We start from the raw sequence: 21,203 nt of genomic DNA, 5'->3' as shown, positions 1-21,203 counted from the left end.
CATAAGAACTGCTGGTCCTGGCATTGTCACTGTGTATGACAAGGTCCCCAATCGGTAACAAAAACATGCACATGCACACACGCACATGTGCAAGGACACACAAATACTCTCAAACACACATGTAAATACACTTAAATACAAATGCAGCATACAACTATGTGCATTCTGTAAACTCAACCAATCCGGTTCCATCAAACAACAAATTATAACACACATGACACAACTGACCTGACCTCTATTACTCTCATATGGCGCTCAGGATGTCGTTCCAGTGTCTCGTGTTTCAGCTTTCACACCTCACACTCACACACGTGTTTGGCCTCTGATACTCCGTGTCATGACTGAGTAATGCTGATGCATTTTAATGCCACTGTAACATCTCCAGCCGCATTCTGAAGCGATATCTATGAATAATGGATCAGTGAATATGTGTTATAGTGAGTCAAATTCCTTCCTCTATCTTCTTTCTTCTGTCTCCGCCTGCCACTGTCTCCCTCGTTTTCATCCCGCCGTTGTGAGATGAAGCTAGTTCTTAGATAGGAATCGGAGGCATAATCTATCGCATTTTCTGCTTTTATTTAGTCGTTCAGATCAGAGAAAGTGAATCCATCTGTCTCCTGTATCCCTCCGACTCCGCCACCACTTTCATTTTCTCTCTTTGTCTACTGCATCTGTTTTCTCTCTTTTCTGCCTCCCCGTTACTCTTTTGTGTTCTTTCGCTCCATTGTTTGGATTTTTTTAGGGCAGAAACAATTGGTCTGTTACAATGAAATAGATGACAATTGTTAATGATTTTCATTTATCAAGCTAAAATGCTCAACACTTGCTGGTCCCAGCTTGTCAAAAATGAGGATTTGCTGTTTTTCTTTTGTTTTTGTTTTTTTATCGCCATGAATTGAATATCTTTGAATTTTGGATTGTTGGTCGAACAAAAGAAGCAATTTGAAGACGTCACTTTGGGTTGTGGAAAAGTCCTGATGGCCTATTATCTGACATTTTGTAGACTTAAAGGGACAGTTCACTCCAAAATAGAAAATACATATTTTTCCTCTCACCTGTAGTGCTGAGGTTGTCTGGAGGTTTGAGTTGCCGAAGTTTTGAGATGTCAGCCATAGAGATGGCTGCCTTCTCTTGAATATAATGGAACTGCATGCTTATTGGCTCAGAAACGCCGATGAGATAAACGCCTTCGGTATTGAAATTTGGCTTAGCTTATTAAGCTAACTAAGCTAGCTGGGAGCAGGATGACATTAATGTTTACATCCTGTGCTGTCTCTGCCACGATCCTCTTTGTCCTTGAGTAGACACACCTTCGTTGACGCGGTGACATGGAAAGAAAGTAGTTCCTACGTGAGGCTGCTCACAAGAATCTCTGTGGATTATCTTGAGTTATTCTTAAAGGAGACATTGCTGTCAAGTTTTTCAAATGTATTTCTTTGGCGCCTTGAGCACCAAAAGCCGAGTGCCGTCTTGTTCCATTATATTCAAGAGAAGCCAGATATCTCAAAAACTCAGCTAGAAGCTCGATGGATAAATATGACTACAGGTAAAAAGGAGGAATATGTGTTCATGAATTTAGGGTGAACGCTCCCTTTAAGTCATCAATAATGACAGTAACTGTTGGTAGCAGGACGTTTGAACCGAATGCAGCAGCAGGTAAAGGTTGGATCATACAGACGACTCTTAAACCAAAAACTTTTGCACTTTTAACACATCTGTCTGTGCGTGTAAAATGTGCGGCTGTGTTATTTGACCTTACTGAGGCATCAGTGTGAGATCTGTGCATCACTTCTGCCTGAGAAGCTGCGGCGCACATGTAGCACTGTGCAGTGTGTGTGCAGCACACAATGAGAAGAGGCACTGAGTGAAGGATCACTGCATACGGCAACTAGGTGAGCAAAAATGTGCTTGTATTCACACTAACTCCTCTATCTCTATCTCCTCCCTGCTACTGCACACCTCTCCCTCTCTTCCCTGCATCCCTCCCTCCCTCCCTCGCTCCCTGTCTCCTCCTCCCTCCCTCCTCTCTCTCTCTCTCTCTCTCTCTCTCTCTGTAGTTGTTCTACCGTGTGACAGAGGAGAGGGCTCGCCAGGCGGAGCTCTACTTGGTGGGCATGGTGTGCTACTACGGCAAGCACTACTCCACCTTCTTCTTCCAGACCAAGATACGCAAGTGGATGTACTTCGACGACGCCCACGTCAAAGAGGTGAGATACAGTTCGCCGTCTGCATGATGCAACGCGGGGAGGTGGGGGTGTTGCTGTACAGTATCTGCTGCATCTCCAGTTGTGCCTGTGAGAGCAGCAATGACAAGAACTACGCTGCACGGTTAGTTCAAGTGCTGCATGGTCAGCGGGGGCGGCTCAAGATTGATTATGTCTTTAAGGTTTAATCCCCCATCTTTGTCTGAATCTTAGCACAGGTTTAAGCATAGAAAGCCGGTCTCATGTTGTAATGCTTCGTGACCCGAGCGTGAGTTATAACATGATATAAATCTTGCGGTGGCTGAGCCGAGGGGAGCTGCGTTCGCTTGTTGTCAAAGTGTGATATAAAGTGAATCTGCATGTCCTTGACACCTCCATCAGTCACGGTGCAAGCTGTCAGTCACATTAGGTTATTGAGCTAATGGAAAAGTGTGATAATATGATATCAGAGGACACACAGCTGCACAATGTGTGTTTGACCTTCTGCTTTTGGTTGAATATGTGTAATGTTATATTTCAATACAGATAGATTTACTTTCTATTTGTGCGTGTGTGTGTGGGGGGGTGTTTCTATGTATGTTCATGTGTGTCTTTATGTGTGTGTTGCCCTGCTGCACCTCCAGATCGGCCCTAAGTGGAAGGACGTGGTGTCTCGCTGTATCAAAGGCCACTATCAGCCCCTGCTGCTGCTCTACGCTGACCCCCGTGGGACGCCGGTGATACTGCAGGAGAGCCCCAACCCCTGTACCAGCTCCAACCCGCAGCTGGAGCTCCAGCACTGCAGTAGCAAGGCTGGTTACGACAGCGAAGACTCCGGTACAGCAAAGATGACACACTCTGCTACAGATCAGATCAGATTACTCAGTGTTTATCATCAGGGGGGCAAGCGAGGTTACAGCTTTAACGCTCCGACCTTCAACCTTATAATCCAACTCCCGCTCCCACATGCTTAACTTATTTGACGTAAACATATGAAGATCCAGGATTAACTAAAGGGTCATCTCTCTCTTGCTCTGATTCCCTCTCAGGTCGGGAGCCGTCAATATCCAGCGACACTCGGACCGACTCGTCGACGGACAGCTCGAGTCACCGCACCTCTCGCGGCCGGTCTCTCCACCAGTCCACGGGCAGCCACCTCTCCAGTGAGTCTCAGACCACGGTGGTCTGCAATTACGACACCGGCACACCGCCGCACGGCTCTGACATCGGAGGTAAATACTGGCGCAAAGTTATGTATGCTCACAAAGTACAGCTGCACCTTGACAGCTCCAAACAACAGCAAATACACAAGTGGCCACAGTGTTTTCAGGGAGTAAGAGAAACTGCGGTACTTTCTTGTGCAAATACATTAAGAGCCAACACAGGTCAGTTTTCAAGTATCAGTGGAAAGAAGTGTTCTGCGCCTCGTCTCTATTTACTTACTTTAATTGCCCCCTCAGGGATAAATAGAAATGTTGTCTTCCATGTTCAGAGTCAGCGGTGGAGGGTCCTCCCCGCCCTCCCTCTCCTCCCCTGCCGGAGTACAAGGAGACGGCCGTCTTCCTCCTCTCCTCCCGCCGGCCGCTCACCTCCTCCTCCTCCTCTTCTCGTCCCCTGTCCTCCTCCTCTTCGTCAGGAGTGGGGGGCTGCGAGGGCGGAGCTGGAGGGCCCCACTGGGAGGATGAAAGCACCAGCAGTGAGAGCAAGTCCAGGTACTGATGAATCAACTGGAGACATCCTGCATTTTATTGCAAAAATCGTACAAGTTTTAAAACGTGAAACGTGACTTTGAACTACAACTGTGAGAAAAAAATTGGTGGATTTGGAAGAACAATATTTCCAAGTGTCTCAAAATTATACCTATGTTCAATACTTTAGTAAATTTACTTGTATTTAAACAGTCACGCTACGGTTATTACATGAAATAAAGGTGGAATTAATTTTACATTTTTGGGTTCAAACTAACTAATTACCACCACTTCTCAGTCTGTTTCAAGCTTGCCCAGATTTGTTGTAGAGCTCAGAGCGGAAATAAAATGTTGCTGCAATAAACAGTTAAAAGCTCTACGTGAGTCTCCTGGCTGAACTGTATTTAAGTCTTTTTATAGGTCATGTATTTTTATTTAACTACCCTCTGAAATGACTTTCCTTAAAGGTGCACTATGTAATTTTAGGAAGGAAATCACAATCAGAAGAGAAAGATCTTCATCGGCTGATTTTCTCATGCCTAAACAAACTGAATAACAAACTCTATTAGTATTTTGGTGTAACGTCCTGTGTGACATCCTCCTCCCTTGCCCTCCAGTTCTTCTGGAGGCCGCTACCGGCCAACCTGGAGGCCCAGGAGAGAGGCCCTGAACATCGACAGCATCTTCACCCGACCGAGAGGCTCCTCTCTGGGCTACAACACCCTGCCCGGACCCTCTCTCCCTCCGGAGCCACAGGACTCCTTTCCCCTTGCGGGACCCGCTCCACCCGCACAGCTAGGGTTACAAGAGGCGGAAGGGAGGGAGGTCGGGGAGTTGGAGGCGGGGTTTGGGCTGGTCGGGCAGCCCAGGTCTCTGGGCAGCGGGCGGACAATGGGTCCCCCTGCCCCTCCACCTCTGAGAGGGGTGGAGCACCAGCCACGTCTGATTCAGAGGATGGAGAGTGGCTACGAGAGCAGCGAGAGGAACAGCAGCAGCCCCGATAGGTACGGCGCTCGCAAATAACAATTACTGTCTCTTCCTCTCTGTCTGTGTCGTTCATTGTCTGTCCCTCTCGTGGCTTCTCTGTCATTCTTGTTTTTCTGCTCAATTTCACTTCCCCAGCATGAAATACGAGCATGACATTAAGAACGGCGAATTTTCCAACAATAGTACAACAAATCAGTGAGTGGACATATTTGTCTGAAGTCGTATGATCTGCACTCTCAACATCTTTTCCCCCTTTTTTCCCCCCTTCTCTCTCTCTTTGTCTCCACAGGGAGGTGGGGCAACAGAAACGGGTGCTGATGTCAGGACCTTCATGGCGTTCGGTGCCGAAGTCGAAGAGCAGCGGTGCCATCCTGCAGGAGCTGCCCTCCCCCAGCTGGGGCGGCGGCACCAATGCAGGTACATGTCCGTGCACACATCTGAACTTACTTACTCTACTGTAGCTCGCTTCTCTGCTCTGACCGATGATTTTGTCTGTTTCTGCACATGGTCAGGCTCAGGGCGCAGTGAGCTGGACGAGCTGCAGGAGGAGGTGGCGAGGAGAGCCCGTCAGCAGGAGCAGCAGAAGCGGAGGGAGGCGGAGCGGGAGGCGGCCATGGGATTCAACCCCAAACCCAGCAAATTCATGGACCTGGACCAGCTCCAACACCAGGGTATGGAGGGGAAGAGGGGTGAAGAGAGAGACAGGAAGTAGGAGCGAGGGATTGTGGAGTAGAAATGTATTGAGTGTCAAGAGTTAGAGGTCGGTTCACCCAACTTATGGAAAACATATTATCTCACTTACCTCCATCTTGTGATATTTCTGGTTTCATTTTAAAGCAATATGGAATAATTTAGGCTCATAGCTGCACAGCTAATTAAGATAACTAGCTGCAGTTAGCAGCAGTTGACCGTTATTCTGGTGCCATCCATTTCTTTGAGTATGACATTTGGCAGGATGTTATTTCTTGCATACTGCACCTTTCAGATATTCCTGTCCACACTTTAATACCAGTTAATGCTATTTTTGATACGCAGAGTAGTTTATAGGGACTATTAGTTGAGTTCAGATAAAAACTCTTCACTGTGAGGTCCAAAGATCAGAATCAGTGAGTGAGAAAATACGTTTTTTTGTGAATTTGGGTGAATGGGCCCTTTAAGAAGAAGGTCAAACTGCATTTAAAGCTGCATGTGGCAACGTTGTATGTTTAAAACTCGTGTACTGAGACATTAGCACTGACTTACTACGTCATGTTGGGATTCATTCTTAATTTTCTCTACAAGAAAACAGACGGGGTGGGGGGGAGGCGAGTCTGCTCACTTTCAACTGTGAGGCTCTGCGTCACTGCGGTGTATTTTTATGTTCAAATCTTGCCCGGTGCAGCTTTAAGGTCACATTATCACCTGTTGTCTAGCTCAGTCGTCACAGTGACTTGTACGTCCGTGGTTCTGTCTGACCTCCTCTTTGTCCTCACACCCATCTGTTCGTCTGTCTCTCCATCTGTCTCCCTCCATATCGGTATTTTTGTCTTCAGTGAGTGTTACTATAACTCTTACTATTTGTTTTTTGTGTGTCATCTGTAAGTTGTTTTATGTGTGCGTGTCTGTGTGTGTGTGTGTGTGTGTGTGTCTCTCATCCAGCTGAGCTCTAGCTGAGTTCAGTGTTGCAGAACAGAGCAGAGAGCAAATCCCTGTCAGATCGGTTTTTACCAACACGGAAACTCCTGCGGGACGTTTACTGACCGTCACTGAGTGGGAAATTCTCTCAGGGTGATTCCCGTTTAAAAATCACAGTCCCAGTTCAAGTTCAGAGCTCTGATGTCACCGCCTCACTCGAGGGAACTCGCCGTTTGTGTGTGTGTTTAAGTTCACAACAAGATTCTGAGCGTGTGTGTGCATCTCGCTTCATTTATGTTTTCACATATAAATATATACATACATACAGATTGTCATGTATGTGTGACGTGTGTGTGAGAGATTGTGAGACTTCAGACTTGGACTCAAGTCATATTTAAAGGGGCACTCTACCAATTTAACATGTCAAAGTCAATTAACTAGTTACAGGGAAAACTGAGACTGAGTTTTGAAAGATGTAGTTGCATACTGTGCAAGAAATCGTCTCATCGCTCTTTGAGAGAAGTCGGATCCAGTCTCTTTTTTTAGCTGGACTCATAGTAGGAACTAAAAGTTGGGATATCTCTGTATCAATTTGGCTCAGTATGGCTCTATGGACAGCGATGTTGGTGTGTCGGTTCTTACATTTGATCCAGACTGAAAAATCCCAATGATTACTGGACGGTGATGCTTGTACTTTTCCTCTTACACAGATCTGTTCAGTGTGGCCTGAATGCAGCTCTTTAACAGCCTTTTTCCAGCCCTTTGATCATCTTGTCAGGAGGCATCTCAGCCACACAGCATGAAAATACTCAAAAATAAGTTTTAACCGTGGCTGTTTAAGCAGAGGGAATTTACATGAATCAAACTAACGACCCACTTCTCAGATGAAGAGAGAAGATGCATTTTTTTCCCTGTACTTTTGTATTTATAACCTTTCATTTTTAACACATTTCAGTGTCAAGCTTCTAGGCCTGTTCTAGCACCTCCATTGTGTCACAATTTGAATTTGTCCAGTGAAGAGTTATGACCAAATGTAAAAACATTCCCTCATCTTCTGCTTTACTTTGTTTTTTTAAAGTTAATTGCCAACATATGTTAGCCTTTCACTGCGAGTATATTAGCATTCTGATGTTAGCATTTAACTCAGAATAACTCCAAAGTAAAGGCTTACACAGCCTGACTAGCTGTTTTCCCATTTCCAGGCTTTATGCTAAGATAATCTAGCAGTTTGTAGCTTCATATTTAATGCACAGATTTAAGCGCTTAACAAGAAAGTCAACACGCTTAAAAATGGTGAACCATTTGCCAGCAGCACCTTTGCTGCTTCTATAGACAGCAGTAGGCTAACCTTTTGCATCGACCGCTTGTTTCGTTGGCATTAAGATAAAATATTTTCTTTGGGAACATTATATGGACTATTATCATGTTAGCACTGCGATTGTGAGCATGTTAGCATGCTGATGAGAGCATTCAGCTGAAAGTACAGCGTCACAGAGCTGCTAGCATGGCTGTAGACTTCAGTGTTGTTTAATCAGTCTCTGGTAAAAGTAATGACTTTATGGATTTACTTTAGATTAAAGGCAAAACATTCAAACTTAATTGCAAGCATCTCAAGTACACTGCTAATAGCTACAGTTAGCTTTGACAGAATAATATCCACATGCTGTTTTTTTTTAATGGACAGAATTCAAATACTCGGCATGTGTTTTGCAGAGTTTCGACTTGACGTGGACCAGAATGACATGACACTTGGCTCCAAAGAGAGCTGGTGTACATATAACTCTATGTATTTGTGTGTGTGTGTGTGTGTGTGTTTCCATGCATCCACAAATTATATTTTTCTGTGCGTGAGTGTGTGTGACGACACATGTCTCTGTGTGTGCGAGAGAGTCTTGTATGAACTGCAGGAGTGCAGGTTTTCCCCTCCAGCTCAGCACTAACTAAATCTATATCAGGGATTATAATGTTGTGCCGTGTCTGTCCTACTGTGTGTGCTTCAGTGTGTTCAGCCTCATGTACCTGACACACACACGCACATACACACACATGCACACACACACACACCCCCGTGAGTACACTCAACCTTGATGAAGTGAAAGGACGACTTGCGAACGAACAGATGGCATCACTATCAGTGCGATTATGTAACAGAATTTGGTTTTCCCTCATCCCTATCGATGGTTTCAGGCGGACTCCAGACAATCTGCCTCAGTGTTTTAGAGGACGTTACAGCCAACAACAACAACAACAGAGCTGCCATCAGCCTCCCTTTATTCTGTGTCTATCAATCAAAAGTCTGGTAACAAAAGCCAAAAACTGGGTGATGGCTGCTCTTTTGTTGTCCTCTTCCTCATCTTTTTTATAACAAAACTAACACCACTCAAGGCGCGTTCACAGAGCTACGCACCAATGAAACCTGAATTTGGTGTCTGTGGCTTCATGAACGCAGCCTCGACTTTGCTCCTCACTTATCTTGACTCTTTGACTCACTAACTACAGTACAAGTTTTCATACCGTATTGATGCTTTTATAATAGAGTTGCAAAGTGGGAACGGATGCTGGGTGTGGAAGTCTTTCTCCTGCTATTAAGTTCTTCTACAAATGCGTCCTTGATATTTGTTAAACTTGAAAACACATGGGGATGTATTAAAGAATCAGTAAGTAAGTAGTTTTTAAGTTTTTAAATAAGTTTTTAGGTATTTATTCTTTTTTTATGTCATTCCTATGCCCCCAAAAACATTTGCCATGGCTACTGGTAGACCATCGAAGACTTTATATGAATATATATGAAGAGGAATAAATGAAAAAAACAATTAAGTGAATGAATTAATGAATCTTGTGTATTTTCTTAATCTTTTACAGATTTACTATTTTTCTGGCAAAACTCTATAAACATCTTTTAAAAGTTACATAATCTAGTTTCAAACATTCATTAAAAGGGTGAATACAGATTACGTTTTTAGTTTTTTCAGCTTTGTGTGTGAGAAAGAGGGTTCAGTGGTGGATGGCGCAAAATACCACATTACCCATGAGCCTCAGCAGCTGTACATTAGCTAAGAAGGCACAAATGGGAGCTTAAATGTTGGATCAGTTTGTTGTTGTAATTAGGAACAAAATACCACACCATAGTTAATACATTTAAATAAGACTGAATGTCTTCCCTTGAGTGTTTATCGAAGAACAATATATTTTTGTTACTGCAGATGAAAATATTTTGATGTAACCAATTAAAAGAAGTTCTCCAAGTCGCCCAAGATAAAGTAAAAAGTGACGCCCAAAATAAATCCTCACTTTGCAGCTCTATACATGTCTAAAACACACGTTGACTTACAGTAGAGGAGCGTAATGCATGCCGGCCCCCTCATAACCACTCCTTCTGCTCTGCTTCTATTTTCTCACTTTGTCTCACCTGTTCTGTCATCCTCATATTTTTGTCATCTTTTACTCTCTTCCTCTCTTCTTTGTTGTTTCCTTTTACTTTTCCCCCCCTCACTCTACCACTCTTCCTCTCTCTGCCCACTCTGTCGTTACATCTTCTCTGTCTTTTTTCTCCTTTTTATCTCCCGCTCTGGTGTTAACATCCTCAGCTGTGCTCAGACCCCTGCATGAGGCTAACGCTCATAGCGGATTGGCTGTAGCTGCGTGCATGAGGAGCACTGGGGGCCCAATCAAACGCAGGCAGGAACAGGAAATGGAACGGGAGACAGGAAGCGCCCGCCCACAGGGGCCTCGCAGGTACCACCACTGTCCCCCCTTATGTGTCCGCAGCGGTGCCTGTCTCCAAACCACCTCAGACCCCCTTCCTCCCTTCCTCCCCCTCCTCACTTCGTGTGTGTCCTCGGCTCAAGCTGTCCTCAAACCCGCCTCAGGACTCCTCTGTGTGTGTCCTCTGGGTGCTGGCTGTCCAACAATAAACACCTCAACACCCTCATGTGTGTGTCTCCAGCTCTGGCTGCACAAAATCCCAGAACCCCTGTTTTTTTTATTTTTTATTTTTGTAAAACCCCCCCCCGTGCACTGCACTCTCACATCCCGCTGTATGTGTGTTTTGTGTGTCTGAACGTGTGTGTGTTCTCAAGCACACACACTTGACTGTACACGGTCACTTCGTATTCCTCTCTGTGTTTGTGTGTTTGTTGCAGTGCAGTAAAAAAAAAAAAACTTGCTTTGCTGGGCTCTGTGTTGCCATCGAGAGTAAAAAAAAAAAAAGAAAAGAGAGATGGAGTCGCTCTGTGCCTTTCTTTCCGTGCTTCACTGCTTCCCTTCATTGTTGTTGTGCTGCTCTTTGTAGCTGTGTGCTGCCAAGGCTTCCCTCTGCTCTTTGCGTGCCGCTGATCCGTCCCTCTGTGCACCCTAAAGCGGCAACAGTCCATCACTGTGTGTCTGTCCTGTGCACTGCAGTCACAGATATTGTTCAGCATCCTGTCCGTGCGTTTGTTTTGCTTCTCGCTGCTGAGTGTGTGTGTGTGTGTGTGTGTGTGTGTGTGTCACAGTCAGTCAGTCTGTCTCTTCCTGATGTCTTAGTTCTGCTGTGTGAGGAGGTGGAAGATGAGCCTCAGATATAGATTATTTGATACAAGAAGTGCTGAGTAAAAAAACATTTTCAGGCAATGGACAGCTCATGTACAATCTCAGGTAAAGAACTCACATTTAATATAGTTAAATAGTCAAAATTAGATTTGCAGTAAAGTGTAAGTAAGCATCCCACATATCTCAGGACACTGAATATCTCTCAGGTCATCATCTGTTGGTCAGACGAAATAAGCAGTTTAAAGTGCAATATGTAAGAACTAGCTAACTAGACTTAGCTAGTTAGCTCAGTTAGCCATGCAGCTCAGTAGATATCTCTGCAACACAACAATTGTGACATTTTTGTTATAATGTCAAAACTGTTATGACATCACAGTCTCTTGATATTTAAATTACTTTTTAAAGGTTTTAAATAGAATTTCAAAGGCCTAATCTGGATTACCGTTGAGGTTGAACTCAGGTAAATTATGAATATGTTTAGTATCCAATCCCAAACATGCTTTTAAGGTGGTCAAATCTTAAAATTGGTGGCCCTTTAAGAAATTAGAGCATTTTCATTTAACTTTAACTACTTTATATTGAACCAAAATTAAAGTACACAGATCAGAGTGCTATGAAAAATAAATACTACTATAAATACTAACGTAATAAAAACATTTTAGGATCATAAACGCGGGCCTGAACGCAAAGGTCTGTTCTCGTTTATCATCGATTATGTCAGGTTAAACATCATATAAAGTCAAATCTTGACAAACATTCTTCCATTACATCTCATTAGGACTCAGACTGCAGCACTAGCACAACTAGCTTAATTGATGAGAATTACAGGTAGAGAGTAGAAATATTTGGATTTGTTAACTTGTTCGTGTTAGTGTCGCTGCTTCATCAGAACTCAACTTAAACTGCAGCCAAATTAGTTAGAAATGACTAAACTGTAAATCCAAACTGTTAACAGCAGGACGAAGAGGAGGAGGAGGTAAAGCTCGGCTCTCAGCCTCTTTTATTACCTTCCTCCTCTCCTCTATTGATCAACACGAGCCTCTGATTTATAGCTTGCTGCTGCAAAGCCTGCTGGGTAATTACTAAGGCTGAAAAGAGACGGCAGAGTTAATGTGGGGGATGGGGGCCGGCGCTCACGTAGACACATACAGGTTTGGCACACACGCTGTCTTTAAAAATAGACACACAAATTTACAGACTCACTTCACACATACCAACACACACACACACACACTGCTACACTGCAGAGAGGATCCACTAATGTTCAACATATATCATATCCTCCACATATCAATGTATGTAAATCAATAAAGTAATATAGCGGCCCGCTGAGGCTGAATTACTCCAGACTGTAGAAGCCACATTTATTTTCCGTGATGATAAAGTGCAGCGGTGCAGCGGAGGGTAAAGAGCCGCTCTGATAATCAGATTAAAGCGGGATCCGTGGAAGACGTTCTGATCAGGAAGTGAAGTTTGTTCTGTCAGTCCGTGGAGCCGAGCTTGTGCCTGACTCGCAAACAGCATGGCTGCAAAATTCCATACACGAAGCGATGCTTGCACAAGGCTGCATCATTGTGTTCGAAGCTGTTTGTTCTGTGTGGTAGTGAGCTTGTGTGTGTGTGTGTGTGTGTGTGTGTGTGTGTGTTCTGCTTGTTTATCCTGGTATGCTGTTGTGACCTTCCCTCTATGCAGTAACTCACCTGACGTCAGAGCAGCTCTGTTTTTTTGTTTTTTTTTCCCTCTGTCCGTGCTGCCGGCTGACTGACACCCTCCCTCTCTTGTGTCCTCCAGTGAACAGCCTGGCCCGGTCCAAGTACTGCTGACGCCCAATCAGGAGGAGGAAGAGGACCAGGCAACGCCCAACCAGGACGCTGCCCTGGGCCCGGTCCCGCCCCCTCCACCCTATCGGCCCGCTCCCCCTCGACCCTCGCTCACCCTCAGCATCCCTCACCCTTGCGCCCCTTCCAGCCAAGGGGAGGAGGGGGAGGAGGGTGGGAGGAGAGGGGAGGAAGGCGAGGATGGGAGGGAGGGGACGGGGGTGAGGCTGTGCGAGTTGCTGCAGGCAGGGGGGGTGAGCGTCAGACCCCTGGGGAAGCACTTAGCCATCTCTCTGCCCTCGCTTCCTCTGCGTCTCTGGGATACACACACCACACACACCGCACACGCCACACAACTTGAACCCACAAACACACACCCCGCTCCTCCGTCCTTTCCTCCTCCCCCATCCTCCCCTCTGGAAGCCTCCGGGCAGAGGAAACCTCTCACGCCTCTCTGGCAGCCGCCCCGGCCCCACTCCCCCACCGTCGCCACTCAGCATTGGCCGAGACATGGCGCCGTCGCTGACGGCGGCACACGCCACTGGTCCTCCTGGAGTCTTGACCGCCCTGATGCCGTGGTGACGCCGTATGAAACACCCCCAGACCGCTGCGTTCCCATCAGACCGCAGGCGCCCAGTCAGCGCTACAGCTACAGTTGCCAGTCCTCTCCAGGGCACTACAGCTCCCAGCATGCCCCAGGGCAACACAGTGATCCCTGCTGTGACCGTGAAGAGGCTGAGCTGTCTGAGCTCGACTCCCTTTACCAGGCCAGTCTGCAGGCTGGAAAGACAGGTACACACACACATGCGCGCACACACACACACACACACACACACACAGAGTCACGCAAACAGAACTATGAGCTGTACAACTTCAAACACTGACATTTCAAACTGACTGAGGTGAAATGCATAGAGGATTAAGGTGCAGGCTCCACTCCACTAAACTTTGGAGGCATATAATCTACTTTTACTCAACTTTTAAACTTTAACTTGAAAAACACACTATTTTTTATCATTGAAAAAATGTACTTGGTTACATTCCATCACTGCTTTTGGTTTCTTTTCACAACACTTCACTTGAAAAATGACAAAGCTACACTTAAAGCAGTCAGGTTTGGATTACTATACCATTAAACACCACGTTTTCAGGGTGCTGTTGACAGGTAGGGCTCTCAAACAATGCACTGCAGCGAGGAAATAGACGAGCTGATCGAAGCTGCAGAAAAATTATTTAAATATTTTAGAGTGTGCACATTTGTGGGACTGGGACACAGCAGTCAGGTTATTACAGCTGATTCTGAGAAGTTACTGTTTTGTTTCAACTGTTTGTTTCTGCTCAGCACACCTGTCCTTCAGGAGGCCTTTTGGCGTTCTGTCAAGTTACTTTATAAAACACCTAAAGTCAAATGATTATAAAGGAAAATCACAGGAAAATGTTTTTTAAAAAGGTTTGATCCTTGTAACAATTCATGTTGTGTTTGCACAGTCTGACATTTTGGTTCAGTGATGGGCTGCAACAGAATTTACACCTAGTATATGAAGCATGTTATCAAATGCTGTGAGACAAAATGTGCCACCTTAGCTTCAGTATGTGAGAGTAAATGTAGGAACATGGGTGAGTTGAGTTTGTTCCTCTAAAATGTCACATCACATGTTTTTAGACCCCTGAATGTTTCGGCCTCTGACCTCCGGCCTGTGTGTGTTTCAGGCTGCAGCCCGTCAGAGAGGCTCATATCCAGGGTGGGAGGACAGGGTCGCTCCAAGACCCCCAACGCAGACATGGAGAGGAGTGTGTACGGGGCGGACTGCACCAGCACCCCCACCTACCTCAACAAGGTAACACCCGCATCATCCTTCCCTGACAGAGTCCCCCTCTCGTGGATCCGTCTCCTCTAGCGTCTGACAGACATTTTTCCCTTCCCCTCCAGCCAATGATGTTGCGGGATCTGCGTCACGGGGTAGAGCCAGACGACGGGGAAAACCTGAGGCGGATTGGACGCAGCCTGAGCGGCACGGTGGTGACCCCGCGCCGCAGCCGCCTGACTGCAACCCGCAGCTTCGTGAGTGTGACTTCCTGTCCTCTGCCGCCACCATGTGGCCGTGCTGCTAAACTGCACCTGCCTGATGATTCCCGCCGTGGCACCTGACACATTGCTTCTCCCTGTGCTCTTCTTCCTCCCCTCCCTCCTCCCTCCGCTTTTTGTCTCGTTTCTTCCTTCTGTCCTGCTTTTTTTTGTTTTCGATCTCCAATCTGTCCCTCTCTCTCTCTTCTTCCTCTCTTCTTCCTCTTTGTCTCTCAAAGGTGAAGCAGGCTGATGTCAGTGCCTCTCCCTGCTTACTTCCTCTCTTCTGAGTCCCTGTCGCTATTCCACCACTATCATCTCCTCCATCTCCTCATCACCAACACCTTCTCATCACCACCTCCCTCCACCGCTTCACAGGTAAACACCGCGCTGAGCTCATACAACCCCACACTTGTAAATATTTAAAGGAAAATGCCACTCGCTTCCTTGGTTGAGCTACTCTCGGTGCCAGACGAGTGGGTTTCAGAGCTGATTTTTAAATCAGGTCACAAAAGCAAAGTCGGTGTCTTTTCGTGATGTTTTATGAATGTTTGGTGATATGTTTTACTTTCTGGCAAACCACACTCATCTGGCACGAAAGTAGGCTAAGCCCCTATTTGCACGTAGCTGTATCCTGGGGCTGTGCACTGATTTATAATAACTGGAGAGCCAAAGGTTTTTCTCATCCCTGGGAAAATCTGCCATGTGTCACATTTAGTTAAAAATTCCTGCAGACGTCTAAAAACTTTAGAAACCAAACCACAATCCAGTTGATAAAGAGGATGTTTTGTCCTTAAGCTAAATGAAATCTGACACAAGTTAGAGAAAAAAAAAAAACTCTGTTTTTTTAAGATGTTCCATGCAAAGCTTCCTATTGCTCCACAGCTTAGAACAACCAGCTCCAACTGTAATGATTTCACTGCTGGGCGTGAAGAAAACACTTGAATATCTCCAATTATTTCACACAGGAAACACAGACAACAGAAACTACTTCTGTGTCAAACATCGCGGCAGGTTGTGAGGCGCCTCTCCAGTTAAAAATTCAAGATGACATATGTGGGACGAGCTGTCGGAGGTGCTGGCTAACTGAATAATGAGCAATCCGGGAAATACAAGAAAAGGAAAAACAAGTCGACACTGACTCTTAAAACCTGTCAGATTTATTTCGTATCTGTTTGGGATGTGAGATGTGAGATGACAGCTTCACCTTCAACAGCGACCATGTTTTCATGCACACGTAGCATCAGAGGATGTTGGTTCTGTGCATTTGAACATTATTATATCCTGGTCTCAGAAACCAGAAAAACTGCAGCATGATCCAGGTTTCTGATCCTTCACTGGGACACAGACTCAACTGCTCACGCTTAAAAAACCCGGATACTGACACGATCGTGTGTACTGGGAGATGAAATGTGACAATTATATGCATGTAAATACACTAAAGGTGTGCGTGACCCTGTTTTAGTCCATCAGTCAGCCATATGACAAGAGAAAAGAAATATTAATCACTAGAAATAAAAGACTTATTGTTCTGTCCTGAACTAAAGTCCTGCTAAAGCAGAAGTTAAAGTATCTTTTTTCATCAGCAGAAAACAGGAAATTCGGTTCTCTTTAAACCTGAAACCTCTTTGTAATCTAATACAAAACCTCTCTGAATGTGCAAAATAACTCTGTACTCTTTTATTTCTATCATTAAACCCTGAAGTTAGAATATTATGGAGCCCATTTTGCTGCAGTTGATTCTGGGAGGTTCCAGTTTTCAGTTTTTTAATATTTTTACATGTTTTTATGTGTTTTTATATGTTTTTATGTGTTTTTATGTGGTTTTATGTTGCACCACAGTTCACTTCAAATTTACTTTATGGACAAATTCCAAAGTTTCTAAAGATGAAAATGTCTATACAGTGCAGTAAAGACATGGCATGTTTTGAATCAACTGATTTCACTGAGAAGGTGCAGACATAAAAATGTCCTCTTGTGTTCTGACGGTTCACTCTGGGAATCTGACGTGAATCTGAGTCGCACCTTGGTGCTGATCCGACCTGTTGTTCGTTCTTCCCGTCCAGGAGCTGTCGGGCAGTGCAGGGAGCTTCTGGCTGTGTCTGACGGGGGTCAAACTGTCTTCTGACCAGAGTCCGACTCTGCTTCACTAATCTCTCACCGCGCTCCACCTCCACCACGGGGCAGCGGCGGCGCCGGGGTCCTCGCCTGGATGGACCTGGAATCGGCTCAGGAGGATCAAACTCCCATCCTGTTCCTCCTCCTCCTCCTCCTCCTCCCTCAAACAAACATGCACACGCAAACACATGCACGCACACATGCACATCTGCACTGACGTAGAGCCTCCCTCAGCGCCTGCAGCACCCTGCTTAGCCCCTTCTTGCCTTCCTCCCTCCCCCTCCCAATCCTCGACCTACTATTCTGTCTATGCAGTCACTCTGACCCCCAACTACAACCTCAACCTTCCCCCCCTTCTTCCCCGGGACTGTTGTTTCTGTCTCCCCCTGGGTTTTCGGAGGGTTCCCCCCTGTGCAGTCAGCCTGGCGAGCATGCCGCTTTCAGTGTCGGCTTGGTCGCTCACCGGCCGGGTCTGATCGGACCTGAGCTCTCGGCAGACTCCGCCCCTCCCCACACACAGGACCCCTCAGCTCAGGGGGAGGCTCTTACCAAGTAGCCACGCCTCTTCCTCTTTCTTCACGGGCATTTTTCCTGTTGGACGCACACGTAGCCGAACTGTTTCAGATGGACAGCCATATTTTTTCTCTTCTTTGTTTTTTCGGGGTTCGTTTGTTTTTCTCTTCCTGTGTGCGCGCACAGTACAAAACCCGCCCGAGACCGAACTCTCTAATAAACTAAAAAGTCATGTACAGAAAAACTCATGTATGAAACCTGTATGTTAATTAATAAGACCTTATGGAATGTTGATAAATGATAATTAACGAATATTGATAAACTTAAAAGTGGTACTTCCTCATGTCTGCATTTCAAATAGGAGTGGAGTGCACTTCACAAGTGTCTAGCTGGAGTTTCCGCCCTCCCCGCCCCAAAAACCGCTCGCCGACCTAATGACAGCTCTCCCGTTTCTACCGGGAGATTAAACAAGAAAAGCGCTTCCTTTTTCTCTGCTTCTTTCTTTCTCACTTTCTTACTTTTCTTCCCTTCTTTCCCGCTCCTCTTTTTATTCGCGCTTTGCTTTCTTTCTTTCTTCCAAAAACAGGAAACGGTAGCACCAGAAATAGGCCGACAGGGGAGGGGAAGTCGAGACGGGAGCGAGAGGTATGTAGGTTAGGAAAACCCTTCTCTTTAGGCTTTATTAATGAAAAATAGAGATGACTCAAGTGCGCTTTGCAAGGTTACTCGGCAGAAGTGCACTTTTCCTGAAAGGCTTTTTCGACTGAGAGGCAGCTGGAGAGAAGTCCGATTGGCGTTTGTTTTATTTAAAGGCCTCAGGTGAACTTATGAATTCACTCGTTTTCTTATCATTTCTCTCCCTCCCCCCACTGAAACTGGTTTCGAGACCTCAGATGTGAATAGATTAAAATGCTCATCTTCAGCCTGAGACAGTGACATGTCTAATATGAATATGCTTTATATGATATATGTAGTAGAGGTATATTTTCGGCCAGTGAGCTATCTTCTTCTTCAGAGATGTCAACCATTCCTCAGTTGTATGAACAGTTATCACGCAGTAACGTAACTTCATCCACTCCCCCCTTTACTGAGGAGCGTTCTGACATGTGTAGAGTACATTTATTATATGCTTTATTCTATTAAATATTATATAAAAATAACAACTTATAAACAAAAACAACTGGCCAATGTAAAGTTCGTCAAGAATTTACTGATGTTGATTGATCGTTGTTACTAAACCAAAGGTTGGCACTTGACTCAGAGAGCGTGTTTTAACATTTCTATTTTTCCATTTAGGTTCAGATTTTGTTGTTGTCTTTCTTCTTTTCTTTTTTTTTTGTTTGTTTTGTTGTCGTTGATTCATTTGTTCGTTCTGGATTCTGGATGTGGGAGAATGTAGCCAATTGTAGCGCATGAGTCCGCTATGCAAATCAACCTTCCCTCACGATCCTGTATCAGAGACAGTCAGGAGGCAGACACACCCACCCACGGGCGCTCTCATGGACTCTGGCAAAGACACGGAGAGGAGGAGGAGGAGATCTCATGTTTTAAAATGCTGCTGGTTCGAACTTTGTTGTTCTGCATCTACTATTACGTTTTAACCAATGGAATGCAAAAAGAGAGCAACCAGGAGGAGGAGGAGGAGGTGGTGGTGGAGGTGGAGGAGGAGCGAAAGACAGAGAGCGAATGAATGTAAAACTTAATATGAAAGTGTGTGTTTGTGAATGATGCGACGGTCCGAGACAAAGAGACGGGTGAAGGGTGAGGATGAACCGCTGCAGATGGTTTATTGTTTGTGGGTGTGTGAAGACTGTGTGTCAGTTCTGGGGTGGTGTTGCTCGGGGAAAGAGGGAACCTGTATTTTTGCAATAAAGTTATTACCAATGCACTCCCACAGGGGGCGTAACCACCGTACACTGTCTGTGTCATCATTTGTTTTCATTTCACTGCTTTAGATGTCTTGATTTTAAGCCAGTTTGAACTATTTAATTACTGTTTACTAAACTGTTATTCTAAAAGTTCATCATATGTTTGTAGCGTGACAAATAACTCTAAAAGTCAACGTTTTCAGCTCTGTGATGACGTCTTTTCCAGCTAATACAAGAGGGTTTTTAAATTGTTTATTTAGCTGAGGAAGTAGAATTTTCTCAACCTGAGGACCAGCGGCGCCAAACTTTTTTCCCTTGGAGGGTCAAAACTGAAACTTAATTGTGGACGGCAGCTGAAATGCATTACACTACTGTTTTTATTAGGGTGCAAAATGGTTTTACACAGAAGGCGCGAGATGAAAGTGTGAAACAAAGAGCCTATTTTCGAAATCTCAAAGTCCAGGATAATCTGTTTAAGTTCCTTTAAATATTTTCACTTGCCTCTCAGGGCTCTTATAGTACTCAGATCTCAGGTTCCCTTAATCGACTGACTTCCTGCACAAAGTCGCACTGTGCTTGTCATGGTGAGAGAAGTAATCTAGTATTTCTAGTATAATAGGGTATAATAAAATATTATATTTTTATAAAAATAATACAGCATTAGCAGACATTTAAATGCTAAATCAAAACATCTGGCAGCCCAAATCAAACCTAATGTTGGTCCAGTCTCGGCCCATGGACCCCTGCCCTGCCTAAAACTCACCAGCTTTGGAGAAACATTTTTTTTTGTTTTGTTTTGTTTTGTTTTTTTACTGTTCAGGAAGTGTTTGGACACTTGTAATCTGAAAAGTAACTGAAGCAGTTAGACAAATGTAGTCAAGTTAAAAGTACAATATTTAGTCTGGGAGATTTAGTAACAGCAAAAAGCTGGATAAAATGTAATTCAAGTATCTTGAATGTGTACATTTTGAGGTTTTAAAATGCAGACTTTCAGACAATACACCTGTAAAAATCAATTACAAGATTGTAGGAAAAACAGGTATTAGCTCTTGTAGGTCCTGAAACAAGAGTCACAACATCAAGAAGAAACAATATCAAATACATACACAAAATAGCTCATTAGCATATGTAGCTCATGAATGCTAAAAATTAATATTCTACTTTAAACAACTATAAACAACTAATTTTATTGCTTCTTAAGTCGAATTATTGGCAAGGTTAGTATTATGATGTGCTTGCAAACAATTAAAGTTATCATACATTTAATAATCGTTCTGTATCCGCAGTGTCTTAATTTAGGGGCTGTTGGGACGTAAACAGGAAGTAAAACAGTTGCCATGGCGTCAGTTAGCTGTGAAGTCTTCAACTTCGGCCTCGTATTTTAGCCTTTATTTGTTTACTTTTTTAGCAAATTGGCATCACTAAAAGTATGCCGAATGAGCTAATATCACTTCCTGTTTATAATTTACTCGCTGTTGTACAGATAGCTTACACTGGATTAGTTTGATACTGAAAGAAACTTAAAAACGAGACGATTCTCGGGCAGGTTCGGCAATTGTGAGGAGCGTCTGTTTCCCTGTGATTTCTAAACTGATTTTTCGGACGTGTATTCAGGACGGACATCAGAGACAGTGACATCTTCGGAAAGGGTAAGTCACATTCAACACAAAAACTGTGTATCATGCATGTGTGTTGATGTTGGACTGATTTAAAGGATGCAGAAGAACAGGACTCATTTCTGTTCATCATTTAAGTAAATATGTTTTAAAAAGAGGGAACTGTGACTTAATAATTGCAGTTTTCTTCAATGCAGCTGCTCA

General features: G+C 44.6%; 1 protein-coding gene and 1 long non-coding RNA gene across 5 annotated transcripts in view; both read left to right on the top strand.

The window, feature by feature from the left end:
- usp54b (ubiquitin specific peptidase 54b) overlaps positions 1 to 19,429 on the top strand; it is a 57,720-nt gene extending 38,291 nt beyond the window's left edge. Inside the window, exons 9-21 of one of the 3 annotated variants that reach the window (XR_005071951.1) lie at positions 2,058 to 2,207; positions 2,828 to 3,020; positions 3,233 to 3,415; positions 3,676 to 3,895; positions 4,489 to 4,875; positions 5,148 to 5,275; positions 5,371 to 5,529; positions 10,060 to 10,207; positions 12,794 to 13,611; positions 14,530 to 14,657; positions 14,750 to 14,881; positions 15,124 to 15,262; positions 16,951 to 19,429. Coding sequence is in view for 2 of the 3 variants with exons in the window: in XM_037082407.1 (XP_036938302.1) it covers positions 2,058 to 2,207; positions 2,828 to 3,020; positions 3,233 to 3,415; positions 3,676 to 3,895; positions 4,489 to 4,875; positions 5,148 to 5,275; positions 5,371 to 5,529; positions 10,060 to 10,207; positions 12,794 to 13,611; positions 14,530 to 14,657; positions 14,750 to 14,881; positions 16,951 to 17,037 (2,733 nt within the window). In the remaining variant the exon portion in view is untranslated. The remainder of the gene's footprint in view (positions 1 to 2,057; positions 2,208 to 2,827; positions 3,021 to 3,232; positions 3,416 to 3,675; positions 3,896 to 4,488; positions 4,876 to 5,147; positions 5,276 to 5,370; positions 5,530 to 10,059; positions 10,208 to 12,793; positions 13,612 to 14,529; positions 14,658 to 14,749; positions 14,882 to 15,123; positions 15,263 to 16,950) is intronic. The other 2 variants (XM_037082408.1, XM_037082407.1) reach the window with 2 other exon arrangements.
- Positions 19,430 to 20,726: 1,297 nt separating this feature from the next.
- Positions 20,727 to 21,203, top strand: part of LOC119010457 — a 32,916-nt gene continuing 32,439 nt past the window's right edge. For both annotated transcript variants that reach the window (XR_005071969.1, XR_005071970.1), the window contains exon 1: positions 20,727 to 21,032. This is a non-coding gene — a long non-coding RNA (uncharacterized LOC119010457). The remainder of the gene's footprint in view (positions 21,033 to 21,203) is intronic.

The sequence above is a fragment of the Acanthopagrus latus genome, chromosome 20 (genome assembly GCF_904848185.1).
Source record: "Acanthopagrus latus isolate v.2019 chromosome 20, fAcaLat1.1, whole genome shotgun sequence".
NCBI classification, from domain to species: domain Eukaryota; kingdom Metazoa; phylum Chordata; class Actinopteri; order Spariformes; family Sparidae; genus Acanthopagrus; species Acanthopagrus latus.
The sequence above is the reverse complement of the archived record's forward strand: the minus strand, read 5'-3'. Positions and strand labels throughout refer to the sequence as shown.